Source organism: Dromaius novaehollandiae, chromosome 13 (assembly GCF_036370855.1).
Source record: "Dromaius novaehollandiae isolate bDroNov1 chromosome 13, bDroNov1.hap1, whole genome shotgun sequence".
NCBI lineage: Eukaryota > Metazoa > Chordata > Aves > Casuariiformes > Dromaiidae > Dromaius > Dromaius novaehollandiae.
In genome coordinates, this window is record NC_088110.1 from 13,132,135 (window position 1) to 13,154,266 (window position 22,132).

Consider the following 22,132-nt stretch of genomic DNA (forward strand, 5'->3'; position numbering starts at 1 on the left):
TAGGTAATGTTGTGAATAGTAGCTGCGCAGTTCTTTCAGCAGCAGGACATAAGGGGCATCCTGACAAAGTGTCGCTGGTAGGTATCTTTGTAATTGAAAACTTCCTCATGTTTATTCTAAGTCATTTTAATGCAGAAAACCACATACCTTAACATACTAACCAAAAAACAGCTTTGCCTTCAACAATAATTTGGTATATAAATCTTTTATTCTCATATCTTCAGCATATTTAAAATACTAAATACTGTTGCAAAAATGATATCCACCAGGATAAACATACCAATTCAGAAAGTATAAATGTGTGCTAAACTAAATTGAAACTGTTTCAACCAGTATAGTACTTAATAACAAACTAGTCAAATAAAATATTTTATTCAGTAACTTCCTCTGGTGGAGCAACTTCCAAAAGCATCTGAAGGTGCATGGTGATGGGCTCTGAGGAGAAGAAGCAATTGTTAGAGGCTTTATCAAAGAACCTTATTTCCATTCAATTTTACACTACCTTCCTAAATGAGAAACTTAACCTGTAAGGAGTTATTTTCCTTTTCTGTACTGATATCTCAAACTTGGAGGGGGAGGTCAATTAAAAATGATATTCAGATCCAAGCTGTGAAATCTTGATCTCAGTAGACTACACTGCTTCAAATTTGTAACTGCATAGTATGCAAAAACTCCAGGGGCCGTGGGGAAAAGACGGATGACAGTTTATAATGTCAGTAAAACTGCTAATTCTGTCAATTCTGTCCAGCCAGTTCTGCTTTCCCCTTTAGCAATATCTGTATCCTGTTAGTTCCCTGAGAAAATGGCAGTTTCTGGTGAGGCTATGCAAAATTGTTTTATAAATAGTCATATTTCAGTATTGTTCTTGCTTCTTTCACTTCACTCAACGGCACTGTGATGAGTTTTGCTCTTAATGCTGTTAACATTCTGCTAACAGCAGAGTACTTAGTGGCATAAAATAACCATGCATGTCTGCTGATCTTTAATTAATGGCCAGAACAACTTTCTGAAATACGAACTGAAAAACTCCAGAGTTAAAATAATACTGTTCATTAAATTCACTTTCTTTGTGCTACTACAGCAATGTATCACTTTTCCAAGCCTTTTGTAAATCAGATTTTTTTCTTTAGTCAGATGTAACTATTTTTTCACAGGGCAAAAGTAAAATGTAAATCTTTACTAAAGCTTACTAAAGCTTGTGTTACTAATCTGAAAAATTGCCTCCCTCCCTGCCCCCCCATGCAATTTAGGTGGGATGGACCATATAATGAGCTTTGTTAAGGGTAAGAACTGTTACCTATAGCTTAGCAATGTTCTATTGAATTTGGAGGCTATCTGTAGTGTACTTACTTGATATTTTTTGAGCCCAGTGGAATTTAAAATGAACAAAAAGTACATAAAATATAAGTCCGCTAAGTATAAATATGACACAGTATAAATATGGCAATTCAGGTGCAGTGATGATTGGTGCCAGTACCAGTAAAACGGAGACTAATGTCACTATGATCGGAATGACAATGGGTATCTGCAAGATATAAAGCATAAAAATTTTTGGCAAATTCTTCAACTGTTTTTATAAATATTGTATGTAAAAGACACTCCATAACATAGAAAGCTATTGTCATTGCCTTATGAGGTGTTTTTTTCCTTTAAAAATATCTTCAATTAGATGAGGCAGTTGGAAAAAGTATCAAGAATATGGATAGGAAAAATTCTTATGCTAAATCATTGACCAAGATCACTTTGCCTATATTGCAAATTGCAGTGTAACAGTTCTCATACAGTTAAATGAATCCAGGACCTGACTCCAGTGCGGTGAACCTTGGGTCTTATTTCCAGTACTGTTTCAGTGTTGGTCCTCTGACTGCAGTTTTCCAGACCTGAAAATCACCTAAATTTCTGCTCATGGTCTGTACAAGTAAAAAGCAACACTGTCTGGGCCTTCCCCAGCCATCATGAGCTTGTATTGATGTTCTAGTGTGAAACTTGAACAAAGAACAGAACCTCAAATGGTTAGGTTTCCTCCCCCCCTTTATTTATTTATTTTTAATTCTAAAGGTACAAAGGAAGGAGTCAAGATGAATGCCTGTTTTAGTATTTATGAAAGTAGAGGAAAAATCACATCAAATGCTGAACTTACCCTGATTGGTCTCCTGAGTTCTCGTCGTGTAAACCTCATAACAATGAGTGCGGATACAGTTAGGCCATAAAATATCCAGACAGCAAAACTGAAGTAGTTTATGAGCGTGTCAATGTCACCAGGGATAATATAAATAATAGCAATGATCCCCTAAAAGGAAAACAAGAATTAGTAGAGCTATTACAAAAGAGAGTTGAACTTCACTGATGTGTAGGTATGGGTGTGTGTTTACAGCCTTCCAGAACGTGATCTATATGGGTGAACTTCACTTACACGTAGGTATGGGTGTATGTTTACAGTGCTTTGGAATGTGACCTGTGCGTGCTTTCCCTCTAATTTTTGGGTGTGAGTGAATTCTGGCCTATATCCTGCTAACATGACTTTAAGTCTCTTGAATTAACTTTTTTTGTGTGTGTGCATTAAAAGTATTAATGCTATGTTAATCTGTTTTGCTGTTGACTGCCTATCTGCTGAACATAAGGAAGAGTATTTATGCAGGGTTGTGTGTGTTTTGTTTTTGTGTTTGTTTGGTGTGGGGGTTTTTTTCTTTTGTTATTAAAGTCATTATGGGCAGGGAGAGCAATTGAATTTTGAATTTTCCAGAACTGAAGTTAGCTTGTTTTACCTCGAAGATAAATGGGTAAGATAAAAAAATAAAAGGTAATTAAAAAAAAAAGGCCAGTTCTGGACTTTCAACTATGTATTTTAACTATATATTCTTTTTTCCTAATATGTATTTAGTAGTTTTTTGTTTAGATAGTCATATACAGATCATAATCCTGCAGAGATGCAAAGAGTTCTATGTCATTGCTGCGGGTAAGAAATTTTGAAAAGCATATATCACTTCAGGGTTTTTTTGTTGATATTTTTCTGTACTTAGAATGCATACTTACATAAAATATGAGAGCAGGTGCTGGTGTAAAACGCTTAACACTAATGTAAGACAGCACCTTTAGCATGTGCCCTTCACGACCTGCTACATAAACAAGTCTGACAAAACAAAAACAAGGCAATCTAGTTAGTTTGGTACTTAAGATTTAGGTGCCATTACTTAAAAAAAATAAAAATAAAAGATCAGAGAACTTTAATATTTTGAGTACCATTTACTTTTCAGGTTTATTTTATTATGTGGCTGCAATTGACTAGGATTTCTCTTGTGTACATCAGGCCTGCTTTGGAATGCAGTGGGATTTAAGAACTAGCATAGCAATGAGCTTGAAACTGGTTATGTTTTTTTAATCATTAGTTTGTACATGTCATTTGACTGAAAATATTTTGGAAAAAATGTGTTAACTCCTCTTTCGATTAGATATTGCCTTTTTAATTTGCTTCATATCAAAAAGCTACCTCAGCAATCTTCTGCCAAAATCAGTCTTCAGGTTATTTCAGAATAGTAGATGGAAATGTTGAGCAGTTGATAAAACGGAATAGCTTCTCTTTGCAATTCTGATCTTGACCATTGGTAGTATACACATGTTCTTACTGTTAAAAACTTCTCTTCTACTTTTTGATAGTTTTAAACTCAGGCAGAGAAAGACTTTTGCACCACACCTGCTTTGAATTAAGAATCAGAGACCTTATTTTCTAACTTTTTTTCAAACTTGGGTAGCCACTGCTGCTTTTTGAAGGATAAACCGTATGGCTAGATTTGCAAGTACTTCTAGGTTTAGTACATTTAGATCAGAAGAATGTATACATCTATGTATATGTGTATGTGTAGAGGTAGATATATATATATAGATGTATGCATAGATGTTTAAAAAAAAAGTCAAACTATTTAGAGTGGGAGCTTACCTGCCTGCAGTAAAACATGTTCCATTGGCAGATCCAATTGTAGAAAAGGCGACAAAGAGAGGAACTATCCAAGAGGCTGGATAAAGGACTCTGTCCCCAAATGTCTGGGATATGGGATTAAAATGAGTCATTTTTACTGCTATTTGGCATGTTCAGTAATGTTGGAGCTTTGTAAAAGGAATACATACATACATAAATATATACTTTTCATCATTAAGTCTGTATACGCGGTACATTTTGTTATCCAAAAATACTTTGCTAAATGAACATCTGAGTTCATTCCTGCAACCCTCTGAAGAGAAGTGGAATATTGTTATCTTAATGTTTAAGATGCAGCATGTATTGAAAACATTGGGAGACAGATGTATTGTAATTCTCATAGATTCTATTAAAGACCCCTGCTTTGGAAATGTGTCTGTAGATCAAAACAAAAGATAACCGCAGCAGAGCCAGCCATATGCAAGCTGGTTTCAGCCTATAAAGAAAGAATAGTAGTAGTGAAGGTATCACAAGCTAGTTTTTGTCATTGGTGAACGCACGAAGCGCAGACTTGCTGAGGTCTTTCATTGCATGTTTTCATTTTTCCCTGTGCTATTATTACTGCAGGATGGATTAGATATAATGTAGGTACGTTTATCTAGTGCAAATGAGTTTTGTTGAAACGCTTTTTGGCAGTTGGTGTTGGGGGTTTCTGGTAGGGAGTTCTTAAGTGTTTTTTAAAAGGGAAGCATAAGAGTTCATTTTTTTCATAAGTGTAACATCATGAACAGTATGATTTATTCATCAAGTACTAGGACGCCCACTGGTCCTAAGCAAGAAAGCTACTTTCTGATGTATTAGACCTCTTCATACAGTGCCCTCCATTTCTTTGTCTGTTTGCTGTGCCACCTTTGTGTTGCTCAGTGGCAGTTCTGACATTTTCTTGTTAATTCAGTCTCACTTTAGCACTAGCTGGTGTATGCTGTTTAGAGAGTGTATGTTTCCTGGAACACTGAAGAGGAGTTGTTACATTCGATGTAATTTAAGATATGATTAGGTATACACTGCTTTGCCTCTTGGTGCAAACAAGATGCAGAAATACAGGAAAATTCTGCGATTTAAAAGCAAGATTCTGTTTTCCATATTCTTAAGTATTTCTACATTAGTGCACCTCTTTTGTCTTACACGGCATTCTGCACACGTGCTATGTACTGTTTGTTTTCCCCTAAAACTGACATAAGGACAAATACTGCCAGTTGGTCACATACTTCCCATAAAATTGCTGTGTAACCTGTCAACTATTGTTTTGCAGACAGGTGTCCCACTAGCCTGGAAAAGTATTGAGTGGAACTGAAGGGACAGATGTGGGTATTCTTAAGATTTTTAGAATTCTATATAATCTTTAAAGCATTTCTTCTGTAATACTATCTTGCAGCAATGTAAGAAGGATATTTCTTTGCTTTTTTGAGGAAAAAAGCAAGAATAAGGAGAATTTAATTATGAACTGCTTGCCATTATCTCCAGAATGACAGTTTGATCTACTATCACTTTGTATGTGTTTGTGTCTCATAAATACTGGAAACACTGAAAAGGATGAAGCAGAAGTCAAGTGTTATTTCCTTCTCTCCTTTCAGTGCTTATGCAAAACCTCGTGAGCCAGCCTCTGAGCTGCAGTGCTCACAAAATGTTAAATGAAGATTCCATTACTTTCACTTTCTTCCCCCCCCCCCCCCTTTCTTGGAGTATGGTAGAACTGGTTTTTAAATTAAGCCTTACTGGAATAAATCTTAGGTTAAGAAATGACAGTAGATAATAGAGGGGAAAATAAAGGTAACACAGACAGATTATGGACCAAAATTAGTTGTATCTTAAGAAGGAGTTACCTTTGTTTGTTTTACTTGTGTTACTACTGAAGATACTTCAATGCTCACAGTCTTTTTCTTTTGTAATAAGGCATCTAATAAAGTGGCTTACCACAGCAACTGCCTGGGACTGCAGGAGTTCTGTTGAAGTCATTACGGTGAAATATGAAACATTTATCAGAATGTAACAAACTGTAACGAAGGGGATTCCAATAATAATAGATAGTGGTAGATTTCTAAAGAATGCAAAAGTAATACAGTTATCAGCATTGCTGTATCAGTGGTAGCTTTATGGTAGTAAGCTGTGGGCTCTTACTTTCTTTTCCCAATATGCTCTTTAGATGTATTTACTTTTTTTTTTTTTTTTTTTTTTTTTTTACTGTAGAGCCATGAAAACCAAGATGAAAAAGAAAAATTCACAAGCATATGAAACCCAGAAGAGATACTAATAGCTCTTTTGTCTGCTAGTACTCAAAGCTTGAGAATGACCATTCCTTTAAAAGACAAAGCAAAATACCTGCATGCTTGTACAAAAGTATTAAATGCTTGACTTTGTCATTAGAAATACTGCTTTCCTAGGTATTTTTACCTGTAAGGATTTTTAAGTTCTTCTGTGATGTAATTAAGTTGATTCCTGGAAGGGAAAAAAAAACATAACATGTTACCAACAGTCAGATGTTGAAATACTAATGTATTTTAAGGTTGGATGTTATTTTTGGTGGTGGTGTTACTTTTTCAATTTAAAAAAAAAATAGTAGGTGAGGTCTTTAAATGGTAAAATGGCAAGGCAGAAACTTATTTCTTTTCGTCCAGCTGTCAGCTTCTTGCTTTACTATATGACACTTCTTTTCCTCTGCGTTTGTAATTCAAATTTTAGATGCATCTTACTTCTTTTTTGTAGTCTAAGATTATGGAATAAGATTGTCTTAGTTCTTGGATCAGTGCTCTAGAGCAACAAAACAAAAATTTAGCAGACATTTAAGTGGAATTCATAAGGTTGCCTTTAAACTTTGCAATGTTTGAGTCTTCAAATAAAAGCACTAGCATACCCATTACAAGAACTCAAGTCTGCTAACACTTCACAGTAGTTGTAAGTTGTATTGTCTGCAAAACTTGTATAAAAACCTTTGAGTTACACCTGTCAGAATTATAAATTTCAGTACTGTCTTTTGCTAGACAGTGTAGACCAGATTGAAACAGTTTTTTCACTCTTCCACTTCCTAAAATGTGAATAGTAGGTGTTTACAGTTCAATGGGCTAGTTTCCAAATTTCGGTGCCTGATAAATATTTAAATCATTATTCACGCATCAGCTCTTCTATGCTGCTAAAAATCTAGGTAAATGTCCAAACAGTAGACTTGCAATGCCTGTCTTTAGGCTCTCAAGCTTGGAAAGAGAACCTGAAAGAATAATCCTTTTAAATTTAAAATCAGTTTTAAGCATGTAATTGAGGCTTGCTTAGCAATAAGTTAAAATCTATATTCTTAATTCCTTTTGGCATACATACCTCTATGCAAACTTTCAAAGTTTGAACACTAAGAATAGCTTTAATGGATTAGGAGTTACTGAATAAAACGTGAGCTTGCCTTTTGCAAAGTGCCTTAAGCAAAAACAGACCAGACCAAAGCCTTGATCTTACAAATAGGTTTGTACCAACAGAACCCTAGGGCAAATGACATTCACTTTGGTTTCAGGGTCTGGAATGTGTAAAGAATTTTTTGGAGTGTAGCAAAGATAAGTTGCATATTCCTGTCAGCAAATAATAAGCTTAGTATTATGAAAATAGTACTCTGAAAGCATTCTTAGTGTCTTATTACATGTAGAATAAAAATGCTTTATGTATAACATAAATGTAAATGTTTTCGTATTTGTGATTATTTTTTAGGTGTAAATGTTTACTTTGAACTAAGGCCATAGAAAGTAATGGAAAAATGGGTGTGGTGATTTAATGGAAGGCTTCTTGGGGAAGGAAACTCCAGCATTTTTATATTAATGCCAAATGAAACTGAACCAGAAAAAAATATAAAAGTTGAACTGCATGGACAGACTCTAACAGGAAATGTATTTTTGCATGTTCTCCTGTACTGATCAAACATCAATACACACGTCACAGAAACTAGAATGTGATTGGGTAGCATGGAGAGGCTCCAGGAACATTGTTTCTCATAATGTGGATAAAATTAAACTTGGTTTTATACTTGCCTCATTCCCACGGAATATAAGTATCCTGAGCAGTAAATCAGTAGCCCTTCTAGGATCTAATGTGTTCCCCCCCCCAATAAACAATTTGAGTGTGGGTTTTTTTGTTTTGTTTTTTGTTTTTTGTAAGAAACTAGTGTTCTTTTTCTAGGATTCATTAAGGGATTCTCAATAACAAGTAAGATGTTAATTTTTTCAGATCTTTTAGTACTACAGGGAGAGATTAAACCAGTTAAAGATTGTTAAAGTGTAACTGATAACACTTGTAAAGGTACCTTACCATCCATCATATGCCCAGAGTCCATTGTAAAATGCCAGACTGATAGAACTAAGAGAAATTTTACTGTCCTTGAAAGAATCTTTAAAATTGTCAGTGTTTCCTGCAAATAAAAGAGACTGGTTATTGATCGATGTTGAAATTAATTCCTTTTTTTTACCACTGCATGAAACAGTGTACCAACATCAATTTTGTTTTTGAAACATGTTAGTCTGCTATTTACACTGTTTTTTATGAACTGGTTTATAGTGTTGAATTCCCACTGCGTATGCATACATACATGTGCGTGTGCACGCACACACACACAGAATGCTTTGCAACTTGAATTGCTTTTCAATCTCTAGTCTTGAGAACTGAATGCCCTTGATAAAAGAGAATATAATGGTTCTAGCACTAAAACACTGATTAAAGAGCGTTATTGTTGTCATTCCTGTCAGTGAAAGATTTAAAAATGATCACAGCAGAAACTAAAATAACTGTTGCAACTTAACGTGTATTTAATTACCTTGTGCAAGAAGAACAATTCCACTTACAATAATGATCGTGACAATGATCATTTTAGCAGCTGTGAGAAAATTCTGGAGATAGCTTCCCAGCTTCACGCTCAGTGAATTCACTATTGTAATTATCACTAAAAGAAATAAATTCATGTAATTTAAACAAAAGTTGCATTTTAAAACCTTTTTTCGTTATTTACTGCACTGCTTTTTCCATCCCATCTGCCAATATTATTCATATAATGTTTTTTAACATACTGTGTTTGGAGGACTTCAAAAAGTAGCTATGAAAAATCTTTTAGAAAAGAGATGCATGCTTTGAGAATACCTTTAGCAAAAAAAAAAAAAAAAAAAAAAAATTGGCATAGTTTTTCAATAAATATAGAAATTACAGAAATAACATCTCCACACTTGCAATTTTTCTTTTCTGCTAGAGGTAAGCATTCATTATGTGTCTGTATTATTATTAGTTAAAGAAAGTAAATACAGACTAAGAACAAACAATTTTTAAATCTGTATTTTTTATATGTTGCTGAACTAGCTATTGTGGGGAGCACTCATTGCATTCTGTTAGGAAGTTTTCCATCTCTTTCACTGTAAGATTGCTTCCTGATGTTGTTGCAATGATTAATACACTGAAGTCTTACTATACTGAAATGCATTTGCAGATGGGGCTAAACAAAAATTGCTATGCAATTGGGGAGCTTGTCCCTTCTTTTTTTTAAAAAAGTGTAAATCTTACCAATGGCTGCTGCTGCAAGACATTTGATGACAACTTGGGGTGGATCACAACCTGGATAAAAAGGAGCTGATGCATATTCCGCAAAGCTAAGACAAATGATTGCAAAAGAACTGGGTTTTGTGACGAGTAAGCTTGTCCAAGAAAACAGGTATGCTGGAATTGGGCCAAATGCCTCCATAAGATAAGGATATTCTCCTCCTGATTTTGTGATCATTGTACCAAGCTCAGCAAAACAAAGTGCACCTGAACAACAAGAAATGAACTAATTACTGGTTGTTTAGTTTATATGCTTCTTTTAAACAGCTTTTTTATAGGTGACACAAGGTTAAGGAGCTGGATATATGTAATGCTATGTTTCATAAAATTTTTCAGCATTGCTGCATGTGCTGAATAAAATTTTAGTTATGATAAATAGTTGTGCGAGTTTGGGAAAAAAATACACTGAAACTAGTAAGTTACAGTCCAGAATTTATTATTGTTTGTGTCTAATTTAAGACTTCAGCAAATGAAGCACAAATCCTGCTGGTTTGTCTGTTTGCAAATGCATACAAATAAGTGCAATATTTAAGGGGTAGCTACTTCTAGCACCTCTTTTTCTAATTATTTGCTATATATGTATTGTTTTTATGTTGTAAATGCTGTACAATTAATTCTTTTTTAAATGTATCAGAAATCAGTTTTAAAGTGAAGGCAGTTTTTTCTTGCCTTCTGATTTTTAAAGAGATTTTTAAATAGGATAAGATTGTTTAAGCTACAATTTCATATTAGTTTTGTTTGTTTTGAAACAGCCAAATGACCACTGTGCTGGCTGACCTAGCACTTGGAAGTGTAAGAGAAGAAAAAAAAAAAAGTCTCGACGCACAATAATCGAAGTAAAATGTCTATTAAGGTCTGCTTTAAAGTGCAGCAGCATTTCTAAATTTATTAGTGTAGCTGGCATCTTGTCAAAGTGCTGTGTACCTGACAAAATGCATAAAGAACTTATTGTTTTATTTGTTGAAGTACTTTGTTAAGAATCTACTTCGCCCTAAATTTTCAGATGGTAGAATGGCTTGTACTTGAAAAAGTTTATGCAATTATATAGGTAGAAAAGTAGCAGAAGTCTAGCCCACTGCCAGTAAATTTCACATATTACTTTGCCATTGATTTAAGCAGAAATATATTCTGTTTAGTACGGTTAGTGGATGGAGTAAGCAAAACTAAAACCTGGTTTCCAAATTAAATGAAAATGTGCTTTAGAGTTTTAAAGTTGAATTTACCTTTTATAAACAGCATTATGTATTTTAAACTTTTGTCTAAACATTGCACTCATTAGTGTATGATGGATTTGGGTCTAGGTGCCATTAGGTAATTTGTGAAATGAGAATGGTATGTAAAAATGGTAAAAACAAAGATTTAATCAAAGATTCAAAGTCTTTGTTGATTTGTTTTGTTTACCTAATGTTGCAAGAATTCCACAGGCTGCCCAGATGGTTAAACAAGGACCCACAGCTCCAACATTGGCAAGTACTGATTTTGGAGAAATAAAGATCCCTGAGCCAATAATTGTACCAACAATCATACAGATTCCACTGATCAGGCCCACCTTTAAATAGAAGGAGACAGTTTGATAATTTGTAATGATTTAATAATTACTTTCAATTTAATACAATGAGAGTAGTTGTCATTACTGATTCTGTTTTAGCTTTTCACATGCAGCTTCTACTGAATAACATACTGAGCTGTGTGAAACTTTGTCTTTTTTTCTTCCAAGATGCGTATTCTGTGGCATAATCCTGCTATTTCCAAAAGTACAGTTACTTGGACTTTGCCTGCCTGAATGTTTGGTTTTATGAAACCATCCTTTGGATTATGTGGGTCTCAAATCTAAATTTGTGCAGTTGAACATCCCCTTCCTACTTTTTGATTAGACTCTGACAATCTTTATTGAACACTTGTAGATTTTTTAATTTTCTGAATTTCAAAGGTTTGCTTTCTTGGATGGCGTATGTAATTTTTTTTAATCAATTCCTCTTCTTGCTTCAGGTGTTTTTGCATAGGAATTGTCTTGGTGCTGATAGGTGGTGAATATATCTTCTTGTCCTCCTGACTTTCAAGTGACCTGAGTGTGACATGGAACTACTGAAACTTTCAGGCATCTCCTGCTACAATGTAATGGCATGGGCTACCTAGATTTTCCTGTTAGTTATGGATAGTCTAGTGATTTAGTATTTTGCCAGTCTCTGTTCTTCTTATCACCAAACTTAACTACAGACACCACTCCTTAGTCTGTGCCTCGAAGATCCACTCAAATCACATGGAGAATCTTTTTCTAGTTTATTTAAATTGAAAGAAGAATTACACTTTTCCTATGAGACGCTTGTGCAAAAAGATGCTCGTGAACTGAGGCAGTGCAAGACCAGTGCAATAAAGTGTAAATCTGAGATTAAAAGGGGCATAATTTTTTTCTAAAAGGTTTTCTGTAATTTTCTGGGATAGAAGGGTTACCCTTTGTGTTTCTGTACCAGATGTATGAATATCTAGTGCTGCCTAGTGGGTATTTTATGGAGCAGTGAGCTGAACACTCCAGTTCAGCCTCTCTGAGAAGTCTAAGTGGTAAGAAATGATAGCATTTATAAAATGTCACTTGCCCAAATTTGAAGTTATCAGATACAAAGATAATTCAAAGACTTTAATAAAAAAAAAAAAAAAAAAGCTCATTTTCTGATTCCTTTGTATCAGAGCTGCTTAACTAGTAATAAGTAGTTCCCTAACATGAGAACTAACCACAGTGTCATGATGATACCTTAGTACATCAGTACTAAATAGGACACAACTGCAATTTTTGTTAAGATGATACATGTGCACAGGTATGCCTGTACTGCCTCCCTCAGCCAGCCCTATGCGCGCATACATACTGAGGAGGAGAGGGGGAAAAAAAAAAACAAAAAAAAACAACTTTGCCTGTTTCTGTAGGCTCATAGTTTGGGGTTCATCACTCTTGATGGGTTGTCCATCCTCTTCTCTGTTGTGCTTGCCTTTTCTTTTCCTCAAATTTTCTTCATCCATTTGGGTAACTTGTTGAAATCTCTAAAGAAATGGAAACAAAATTTCAGCTAGCTAATTTTGTTGGTCTTTTTGAGTTTTGCTGATATCTATGGCCCATAATGGACAGCATAGTTAAGTACTACCAGAAAGCTGAAAAATAAATTGCATGTATGTATGTAATGTACTTACTTGGAGTTTAAATTGATGAGGAGTTATGTCTCCTTTACTTCGTCTATCAGACTTAAGTGTAGATATTCCTGGCACATACCTAGTAGTGATTCTCGGTATCTTGGTCTCAGGTTGCGTTCATTGTAGAAAAACTCATTGGAACAAGCTAGGTTTGCCTAGCCAGGCTGCCTTTGAATCCCTCGGAGGCGGGGGGTCCAGACAGATTTAATCTTTCTCCTAGAAACTAGTTTGTTTTCTTAACCAGAAGATGTTCTCTCTGATCTAGATTAAAATAGGCTTCCTCTCAGTTCTTTGGAGATGCAAGTATCTGTTAGACAAGTGTCATCTCCTGTAGCTGACTAATTAACAGCTCCTTGCCTCAAAAAAGGAGATCACTCTTCTCAGTGTTGACTCAAGGTGAACGTCTACTCAACTTTACATTCTGATTAGAACTAGAATGCAAACAGTTTTTTTTAAATTTAAATTCAGACTTCTGAGTTCTATTTTTTCATCAGAATGTTGCTTCTTTCCTACAATATTGGAATAAAGTACAACTTGAGATAGGGAAATTGAATTTGGTTCAGGTTAGTCCCCAATTCTGAACAGCCGATTCAGTCACAAGTCTCCTCTCTCCTCAGACCCTATATTTGTATTTCCTAGAATCAGAATGTTGAAGATCATTTTGCAGTTATACAGACAGTAATTCAGGAATGCTTCATATTTAAGCAACTTAGCATTTTAAATTAACAGAACATTTATCTTGGTATTGATGATCTTTAGAAATATTTAGTCTGTAAACATAATTAGTTTGTTTTGAATTAAAGATGAAAAACAAATTCCATCATGAATCCAATTGAAGATTCAAGCTAAGATAGAAAATTGTGCCTGTAAGGAATGCAGGGCTTGGGTCACTGAGTTCTGTTAAAACTTGGTGCCCGGCTTCTCAAAGTTTTGTATTTAGAATGTTTTGATCATTATCTTTTAGCAATTCATACTTTCACTTACCTTGTCTGTTTATTTTTGTTTGATGTAAATCAGGCTCCAGGAATCTTTGTACAGTGTATTTCTTTATTTCTTCATTCAGATTTACCAGTCAGTTAGACAGCAAGACACGTCCATGTCTGAAGCCAGAATACGCAGAAGCAGCAGCAGCTTAAGTACAGAGGTTATAAAAGGTAATTATTAAACCCATTCTCGGAGAAGAAGCTTTGAGATAGGAACCACAGGTAAACCAATAGTCCAATTAGTTTATCTTTAAAAAAAGAGTCTTTGTTCCATTTGTGAGAATGTTTGTCCAGTACCTAAGTGTTATATTACATAGTGAGAGTGAACCATAATTTGAAGAATCTATTGTGATGATTTTATGTCAAGTTGTTTCTCATTCAGAAACACTGTGGGAAGATAACCTTGAAGTAATTATTGCATTATTGTGGGTGCATTAAAGAAGCTGTCCAGATGTTAGCTGCATCCTGTAGAAATAGCTGGTTTGTTTTTATCTTGAGAATGTAGAGAAGTGTGAGCAGAAATCCTTGCTTTGTTTTTCATTAACCTGAAGGCAGCTGAGTTGGCCGGCTGTGTTCCCTTCACTTGCAGTTCCAATTAATTTTTCATTTTTGTAAATATTTAAAATCTTGCTTCAGTGAAAAATGTCACCCTATTTTTATAGTGTTGTGTATCTAGGAAGAATGTGTTGTTATCGTGAATGCTGAAATAAAATAGTTTCATTCATTCCTGGTAGTCATCCGTAAAGTACTTCCAAAATAGAAGTCATAGCCTGAAAATTTCAGATTTAGCCTCCACTGTTCAGCAGACATCTGAAAGTATGCACGTGCACATTGCTTGGTGTTAGTACTCACGTAACACTTTGAACAGCCTTAAAAAAAAAAAAAAAAAAAAAAAAAAAAAAAACCTATCTCAATTAACTTTTTCCTTCTTGTACAAAAATTGTTGTTGGTATCTGAATGATGGTTAATGAAAAGTTCTTATTTTTCTACAGATAAAGGAAAAGGGAATACAGGGTGCTAAAATGATAGTCTTATTTGAAGCATTTTAAAAAGTAAAGTATTAAGTTTTTTCCTTTTTTCTGCATCTTTTACCAGGGCTTTAGTATTTTTTTATGACGATTTTGATGATGATTAAGCAAGCTCTTTAAATATCTGCAGTTGATGCTATATATTTTTATGTATTTCATATTCTCTAGGCCTGATTATTTTGAAATTAGAGTTATAATCTTGTAATCACTCCTGTGATTTTACCAAAATGCCACAGAGGTTATTGAAATAGCTAATGCAAAAAGAAAAACAATGCGGGGGGGTTGGGGAAAGCTTTCACATAATCCATAGCCTGGAATTTCTAGAAAAAAACAAAACCCCCCTCTCCCCACCCCTCAAAAAAGTACAAATTCTTAGGTAACTTTGGTGGAAAGATAATGGACTATATCATCTTTAATTCCATATTAATGAAGGTTTTGCTTAGGAATTTTCTTAGATTAAGAACAAAAATATAAGATGCTTAGAGATAAGGGTCCATGTAACCTAGATAACCTACAGCGATTAGAGTGGCGAGTCTTTGAGCGTTGCGTCGGGAGTCTTTAGAGTATTGTGTGCAGGTGCATGTCCTACACTTCCAAAGATGTTTTCAGATTTTGTTTTACTTCTGCCTCCGATCTGTGTTCTGCTTTGTTTCTTCAGATACAGAAAATGTAACATTGAAAATTATTTGAATTTTTGACAAAAGCAACCAATTTCTTGAGTCGACTTAGAACATGTATTTGGAGAGTTTTCATCTGTTGAATATAGGTGTTAGATCTCTGCCAGTGGCTTGACCTTAACTAGCCTATTTCCTTATAGAAATGGAAAAGTGTATTAATTTATTGTCTAGTTTTGTTTTAGGGGTTAATCTTCTTGGGATGCTAGAAGCTTGTTAAAGGATTTGCACTTCTACCAGCAATCCATCCTTTCCTGAGCCACTTAAGGAAAAAGTAAACAATAAGTTCAAGGATTCCACTGCTGTGTTCTTCATGGACAAGAGAAACCATGTTTCACAGCTGTGGAAGAAGAATTCTTTCCTCTCAAATATATAGGTAGATGAAGAGATTGAGCAGTTCAAATTCCAAGGGGCTGCGGAAGCAAACATTCTGTGAGTTGGTCCTGTCTAAACAGCGTAGTTTGAACCTTTTCAAATGCTATTTACTGGTTAAATCATAAAAAGTAATTTTCAACTTTAATTCAGGAAATAGCTAAGGCAGAATGCATAAATGTTGCTTTTATTATCATTAGTCACTAATAATAAAGGTTAATGTTTGTTAAGGTTTGTATTTATTGCTTGCTGTAATACACGTATTCTGCTTTGGATTGACAGCAATACTTTAGCAAGTCGTAACAACTCTTCTAACTTGTAGATTTCAGTTGCAGTGTGAACAGTGTCTCGGAATGGGTACTCTCCATCCTAATCTTGCTACTTAAGATGACTTAATTGGGGGAATGATTTGTTTATTTGCACTTGTTCTACTCTGAATCTTAACATTAATAGACATGCTTTAAGAATTTGTTTCTCTACTGAGGTTGCCTTTAAATGCTTTTCAGTTATTTTGTGAGTAATTGCAGATATGCTGCAAGTGGAATAGGAGAACATAATCTTCATCAATAGGTGCGTCAATTGGGTCATGGTTATGGGTTGCAAGATCTTTGACATCCTGTGGCTGTTCAATAGGAAAGATGGGATAACAATATAGTTCTTAATGTCCATAGTGTATGTTTTTCAGATACCTGCATTTATTTTCCTAGTTAATTTCTGGTTAAAATGTAGTTGTTTTATTGCCCCCACAACAAAAAAAAGTGGGGAAAGGAATAAGGCTGTGGAAAAGGTCTCAAAGTTTGGTAAAGGTTTTGCTTTAGATCTGCCTTAGTAGTACACATTTTTGATTAAGATGAAGTTTTTTTCTGTAAGTGCTTAAGCACCGGAATTTAGAGACTCTTCATAAAGCTATAAATGTGAAGTATATTGCTTTATCCAAAAGAACATGAAAATTCAGAGAGTCCTTTCTCAAGGATATTTTAAAGGAATTCTGGTGGCCCCAGAAGAAAATTGTGCCTAGCTGTATGGAATTATTTTTAAGAGCATTCAGAAAACTGAAATGTTAGCATGTTTTCAGAGCAAATTCAAAATTAGAAACATCCTTAATACACAGCTTTTTCTGTTCTTTGAAGAAAAAGAACCTTAAAATTCAGGTTGCATTTCACTGGTGTGTTGCCAGTGAAGAACTATCAAAACATTGGCTTTGGCAGATTTTATCTATAGTGTGCCTATTTCTTCCTGAGGATGGAAGCAGTGGACACTGAAGTCTCGGTAGTGCTAATAATGCTCTGTTACTTCTGAAATCTCAGACTTTGAGAGCTCTAGCACAGGAGGAGATTTTGTGGCACTAAAATCCCTCAGCACAGAACTAGTTATAGCAAAATGGTATTTCTGAAAGGAGCAACATTGTTCATACTGTTAACATTTCACCCTAGGTTCATCATATATGCATTGAACAGCATGTGGCAAACCATAATCGCTCTTACCAAACTCTCTCCTCATCCTGCTGATACCTTGAGAAAAATATCAGTGTCTTTAAGCTTGAGTCATTAGGATATACTTAATTAACAGAGTGCAAAGGATGCCCCTACATTTTTGTTAATATGATGAATACTTCTTAGCTAAAGGATCATATCCTTTCTCCTTTATCAGTAGTGACCTCCCTGATGGTCTTGAGGAAGGCCAGATAATTCAGCAGGTGTTTCATATGCAGACATTTGAGACTGGTTATGCCTGTTGTATTTAGATCATTTGTTTCCTTCGTACCATCTATTGTACCATCCTCGTACCATCTTTTTCAGAGATGTATTTCATGACAACTTGTTACAGCAGGATGTGCCTCTTCATTGGGTGGCACAGTCTCAACGATCTTAGAGAAAATGTTGCCAAGGAATTCTGCATATATGGATGTGCTTGCTCAGATGCATTTGTTGAATGTGATTCTATGGAATGACATTTACGTTTTCAGCCTGCTAAATATATGTAGGCAAGGGTGCTGACTTAATTCCAGAGCTTTTCCAAACCTTTCAAGAAATCTTTACTTGACGGAGGTACAAGTAAACTTCTCTATGCAAGGATTCATTCAGTTTTTTTATTGAATAATAAGGTATAATCAAGAATAAAAACAAAGGCTAATAGCATTTTTAACACTAAGTATCCTGTAAAGAAGTACTTCTTCCTACAGGTAGTCATCCATGTTAGAGTAATTTGCATATATAATAGTAAGTGGTTAATTTTTTTATTATTTTTAACACCCTCCGAACCTTTTCAGTTTTTGTACTGTAAACTAATGTTTAGCTAAATCACTGGGTCATTTTGTTTAGAGAAACTTTCTCCCCCTGTTTTTACATGACGAAGCATTTTTTAAAACCTTTCAGAGTTTTCCAATCAGTCTATATGTTTCTAATTTGAAATCTGCTTTAGATAATGAGATGGTGGATTTTGTGAGACAGTGTATTGCTTGTATGTTTTCGAATTCCTTCAGTCTGTAAGTCAAAGCAAATGTCAGTAGATCATGGTAGGTATTTAATGGATTTAGTTTATTTCTTTGTGTTTGGAGATACTTGTTCTTGCTGTAGCAGAGGCTCTCTTTTATACTTGTTTTCATTCTTCAAGATACCGTTTTGCTACTGTCATCTTGACAGCATGGAATGCTTGAAACATGTAACAAATGTGAATCTCTCAAAACTACTTTTTAAAATCTTAAAGCAAGCAAAAAACCCACTATTTTATTTCTATGATCTTCACTTATTTGCGTTTTCTCCCAGTAGCTTATACTGTGGTGAATTATGGGACTTTTCTAATATATTGCAGAATTAAGTAGTACATTCATTAAAGACTTTCTACTCTGTTAAGAAATACAAGTATAGATCATGTTAGGAGATGAGCAGCATATTTTTAGAGCAAACTAAGTGCTCAGATGATGTTACAATGTAGTAAAGATATAGCTGAAGACTAGCTGGAAGCAGTATTTCCTGAGCGATTATATAATTGCTTACATAAATTTGAGTGTTTTTTCTTGGGGTTTGGGATTTTTTGTTTTTGTTTTTCTTCCTCCAGTCATTCTCTGCTGATTGACCTCCCAGGATATAGAGACCTTTTCTTGACATCATAATTCTTTGTTAATTTCAAAATAAGAGTTTAAAGTTCTTGTACCTGATAAAGGTTTTCTGTGTATTTGTGCTGAAATTCAGAATATATTTAACAACCACCACCAATAAGTAGTACCATATATTCTGTTTAGGAACCAGATTTGTTTTCTGACGTTTCCAATATTAAACTTTTGAATTTAACTTTAAATTTACCAAAACCCAACACTTGATACTTAAAACAAGGTTTAAGTGCTATAATGGTACTTCAGTACCTGTAAACATGTTGAAATAAATTTAGCTGCAGAAAGAAAATCAGAGCTAAAGAAATCTGGAGATGCTCACTTCCTGAGAAACCACATTTTTAGAAGTGAGGCCTTCAAAGTGCATCTGCTCATTTAGATTTAAGCTGACAGACACTGTAGAATTTATACTGTGTTTAATTCTGTTACATTTGCAGAGTAGGGTAAATGCTCAGAGCACTTCTAAATGGAAGAGTTGCCTCTGTCTGGCCGGGGAGTTGTAGTCTCAGAGGAGAAGCTTATAGAACTCCTGATGCACTTTGCCAATGTAGCAGCATTAAATTTTCATTGTTAAAAATCTTAGGAGTCTTTCTGTTTTGAGCTGATGAAGAGGAATGTTCTGGCTAGAAAGATACAGCATCCTCCTAGCTTAAAAATGGAGGGAGGGAAAAAGAAAATAGCTGTTTTTAAATGACTTTTAAAAGGCATATGTACAGTTATTCCAGGAAGGAATTCTTTGGCTTTTTTTATGTAATTTACAATATGCTTTCTGGTAATCATTACAAAAACACACAAAATATATGCGCCTTCTGTTTCGCCTTGATTTTATGATAAGCATTTCAGACAGTCTGCAATCAACTTTGTAGATAATACTTCTCTTATCTCAAACGTTCTGTTAGGCTAGAATTAGAGAAAACTGTTGACCCTCAGTTCACAACACATTGTAAGGCATATGTATCTTAGTGTGTCTGAGTAACAGAATCTCCATGGTACCTACTCAATGACTGAAGCTCAAAGTATGCGGTGTTCTGCTCTGACAATGTAATAAGAGGTAATGCCAAAGTATTTTAACAGTAGTTGGAAGATGTATCCAAATTACTGAGTTTATTCCAGACTTCCCTTTCTTTTTCTTTTTTCCTTTTCTGTTTTTCTGTTTTTCAGTTCATAATCACATACTCTGAATGTACTCTGTAAATTGAGTGATAAAACTTTAATGTGAGTACAGGTCTACAAATTCTGAATTGTTTTTCTCAGTTTCTTGATAGTTGAAACTTTTTCCCTGTTTTTAGGTTGTTTTGTGGAAGGAAGCTGTAACAGAACTTCATTGATTCAGCTTACAGACAGGGAGATGCTGTAAAGGAAGGAAAGTGTTTAAAACTATTCTCTGTCATCACTGGTTGAATTAAAATAGTTGTAAATGTCAGAGGGATAACAGGAAAAAGACATATTGGCATGGGTAAAGTTTTTGTAGTAGAATAAAACAGTGAAATTGTTTATTGTGAAGTATAGTAGCTATGAAACAAGGCAAAGTAACATGAATAAAATATCTTGATAAGATGTGATTTTCTTTTTTAGATACAGTTTTCTTAAGGACCTGGATACTAACCAAGGTCACTTATTTGCTTGATTATACAGAATTCCAACACAAGTGCTGTAAGCATTTTCACATTAGAGCTTTTGGAACTTGTGTCTGTTTACAAGGTGATAATTTACTCAGAACAGGATAATTTATTCTTCATTTCAGCACCTGAAAGATGCATAAAAGTTGTTTCCTATGCAAATAGGAAGTGTATCTTGTTTGTTTCTTGGTAGTACTGTAGTGCATAGCAGTTGTAACTGTGACCCCGGACCACAGAGGAATGAGTTGCAGCCAGGATGGATTTACCAGTAAGCTTTTTAAACGAAATCTAGTTTTATTTCTCAAAGTAGTAAGCCAAGTGGACAGGGAAGAAGCAGTGAAGTATATATCAGTTTTAGCAGGGCTTTTCTTGCTGCCTGTTGTGACATTCTCACCAGAAAGCTAGGGCTAAGTCTAACTATATATTAAAAAAAGTCTGTAATAGAGTAGATGAAGAACTAATTGAAAAACTCAGAAAGAGAGAATCAGTGGCTCACTCTTAGGGTGGAAAAGGCCGGTTCTGCAGGAGTTTGCCCAGTTCAGTGGTCTTGTTTATCTTGCAGCTGACAGAAAATAGTGTGGATGTGCAAACTGTGAATATTGTGAATATATAGATTTGTGGATGGGACAAAATAGGGAGGATCATGTAATACAAAATGAGAATTCAAATTATCTTAAGAGCTTGGAAAAAAGGGTGTGATTAGGATGACTGCAAGGTGTAGTGTGTAGGTAAGACCAACTGCACAAGTCAGGGGTGGGAACAACTGGTTAGGTAGCAGTTCTTCAGGGAATTCGGTGGCATGATTGGAGAAGAGAGATTTAATATTTCACCGAAAATGAATGGTTATCATCATTGTGCTTTGTGAAAAAGGCAAATATGCTGGTATGTGTGAATAGCAGTGGAGTCTGCAAAACACACAAAAAATTCTTTGTCTTTTGCCTTGTTAGGGCTTCTGCTGGCAAACTGGGTCTAGTTTTGGACATAAGTCATCTTCATTTTAGTGTTTTGAAACTTCTAACAGCATCTGCCAGTAGTGACCCAGTTAATCCTCCTTCCAGAGGCATTTTTCAGTGATTCTAGATTCTGTGTTGAAAATCACACCAAGCATGAGAGATCAGTACTTACTACTTTGTCAGTACTGTGCTGACAAAGCTTCGAATGCATAATAGACTGAATCAGGAGAAGTTTACTTGGTTGCTGAGCTATTGTGTGTAGAAAACATCTTGAAAGGTTTAAGTTCAAGCTTGTGAATATTGAACAGGATTTACAGTATGTGCTTTGGTATGTACAAAGTGATTTCTATGCAAATTATGCCAGCTGGAGAGAGAAAAGTAGACCTTAGTTTGTCTATTTGAGTACTGCAGGAGCTATGGTTCTCAATGGTTTGTAATATCCGTATAATGACCGTAAAGTACATGGTAATACTTGGAATTTAGGAAACAGAATTAATATCAATGTATTTGAGAGAGGCTTTATAGCCTCTTATCAACTTCAGGATTTTTGACTTTCCTTGAGTGGCTGTTTCACAGTTCAAATGATTTTGCCTTCAATACTTTTTCCCAATGCTATTTCCTTTCATGAACTTCATCCCATTACTTAAAGTGGTTTGGGTTCAAAGGTTACTTGAAGTAATTTATTTTC

General features: G+C 34.9%; 1 protein-coding gene across 2 annotated transcripts; it reads right to left on the reverse strand.

The window, feature by feature from the left end:
* Nucleotides 1–13,825, reverse strand: SLC7A9 (solute carrier family 7 member 9). Of its 2 annotated transcripts, XM_064519656.1 has the most exons (13): nt 13,691–13,825; nt 12,434–12,559; nt 10,928–11,075; nt 9,491–9,733; nt 8,757–8,882; nt 8,255–8,354; nt 6,365–6,409; nt 5,888–6,011; nt 3,935–4,038; nt 3,034–3,130; nt 2,141–2,290; nt 1,351–1,525; nt 2–435 (listed from the first exon to the last, which is right to left on the reverse strand). In XM_064519656.1, the coding sequence occupies exons 2-13, from the start codon at nt 12,536–12,538 to the stop codon at nt 371–373; spliced, it is 1,482 nt and encodes a 493-aa protein (XP_064375726.1). In that variant the 5' UTR covers nt 12,539–12,559; nt 13,691–13,825; the 3' UTR covers nt 2–370. The 2 variants fall into 2 exon arrangements, with proteins under 2 accessions (XP_064375727.1, XP_064375726.1); XM_064519657.1 differs by lacking the exons at nt 10,928–11,075; nt 13,691–13,825 and having other exon boundaries at nt 1–435; nt 12,434–12,561.
* Between the last annotated feature and the right edge of the window lie 8,307 nt (nt 13,826–22,132).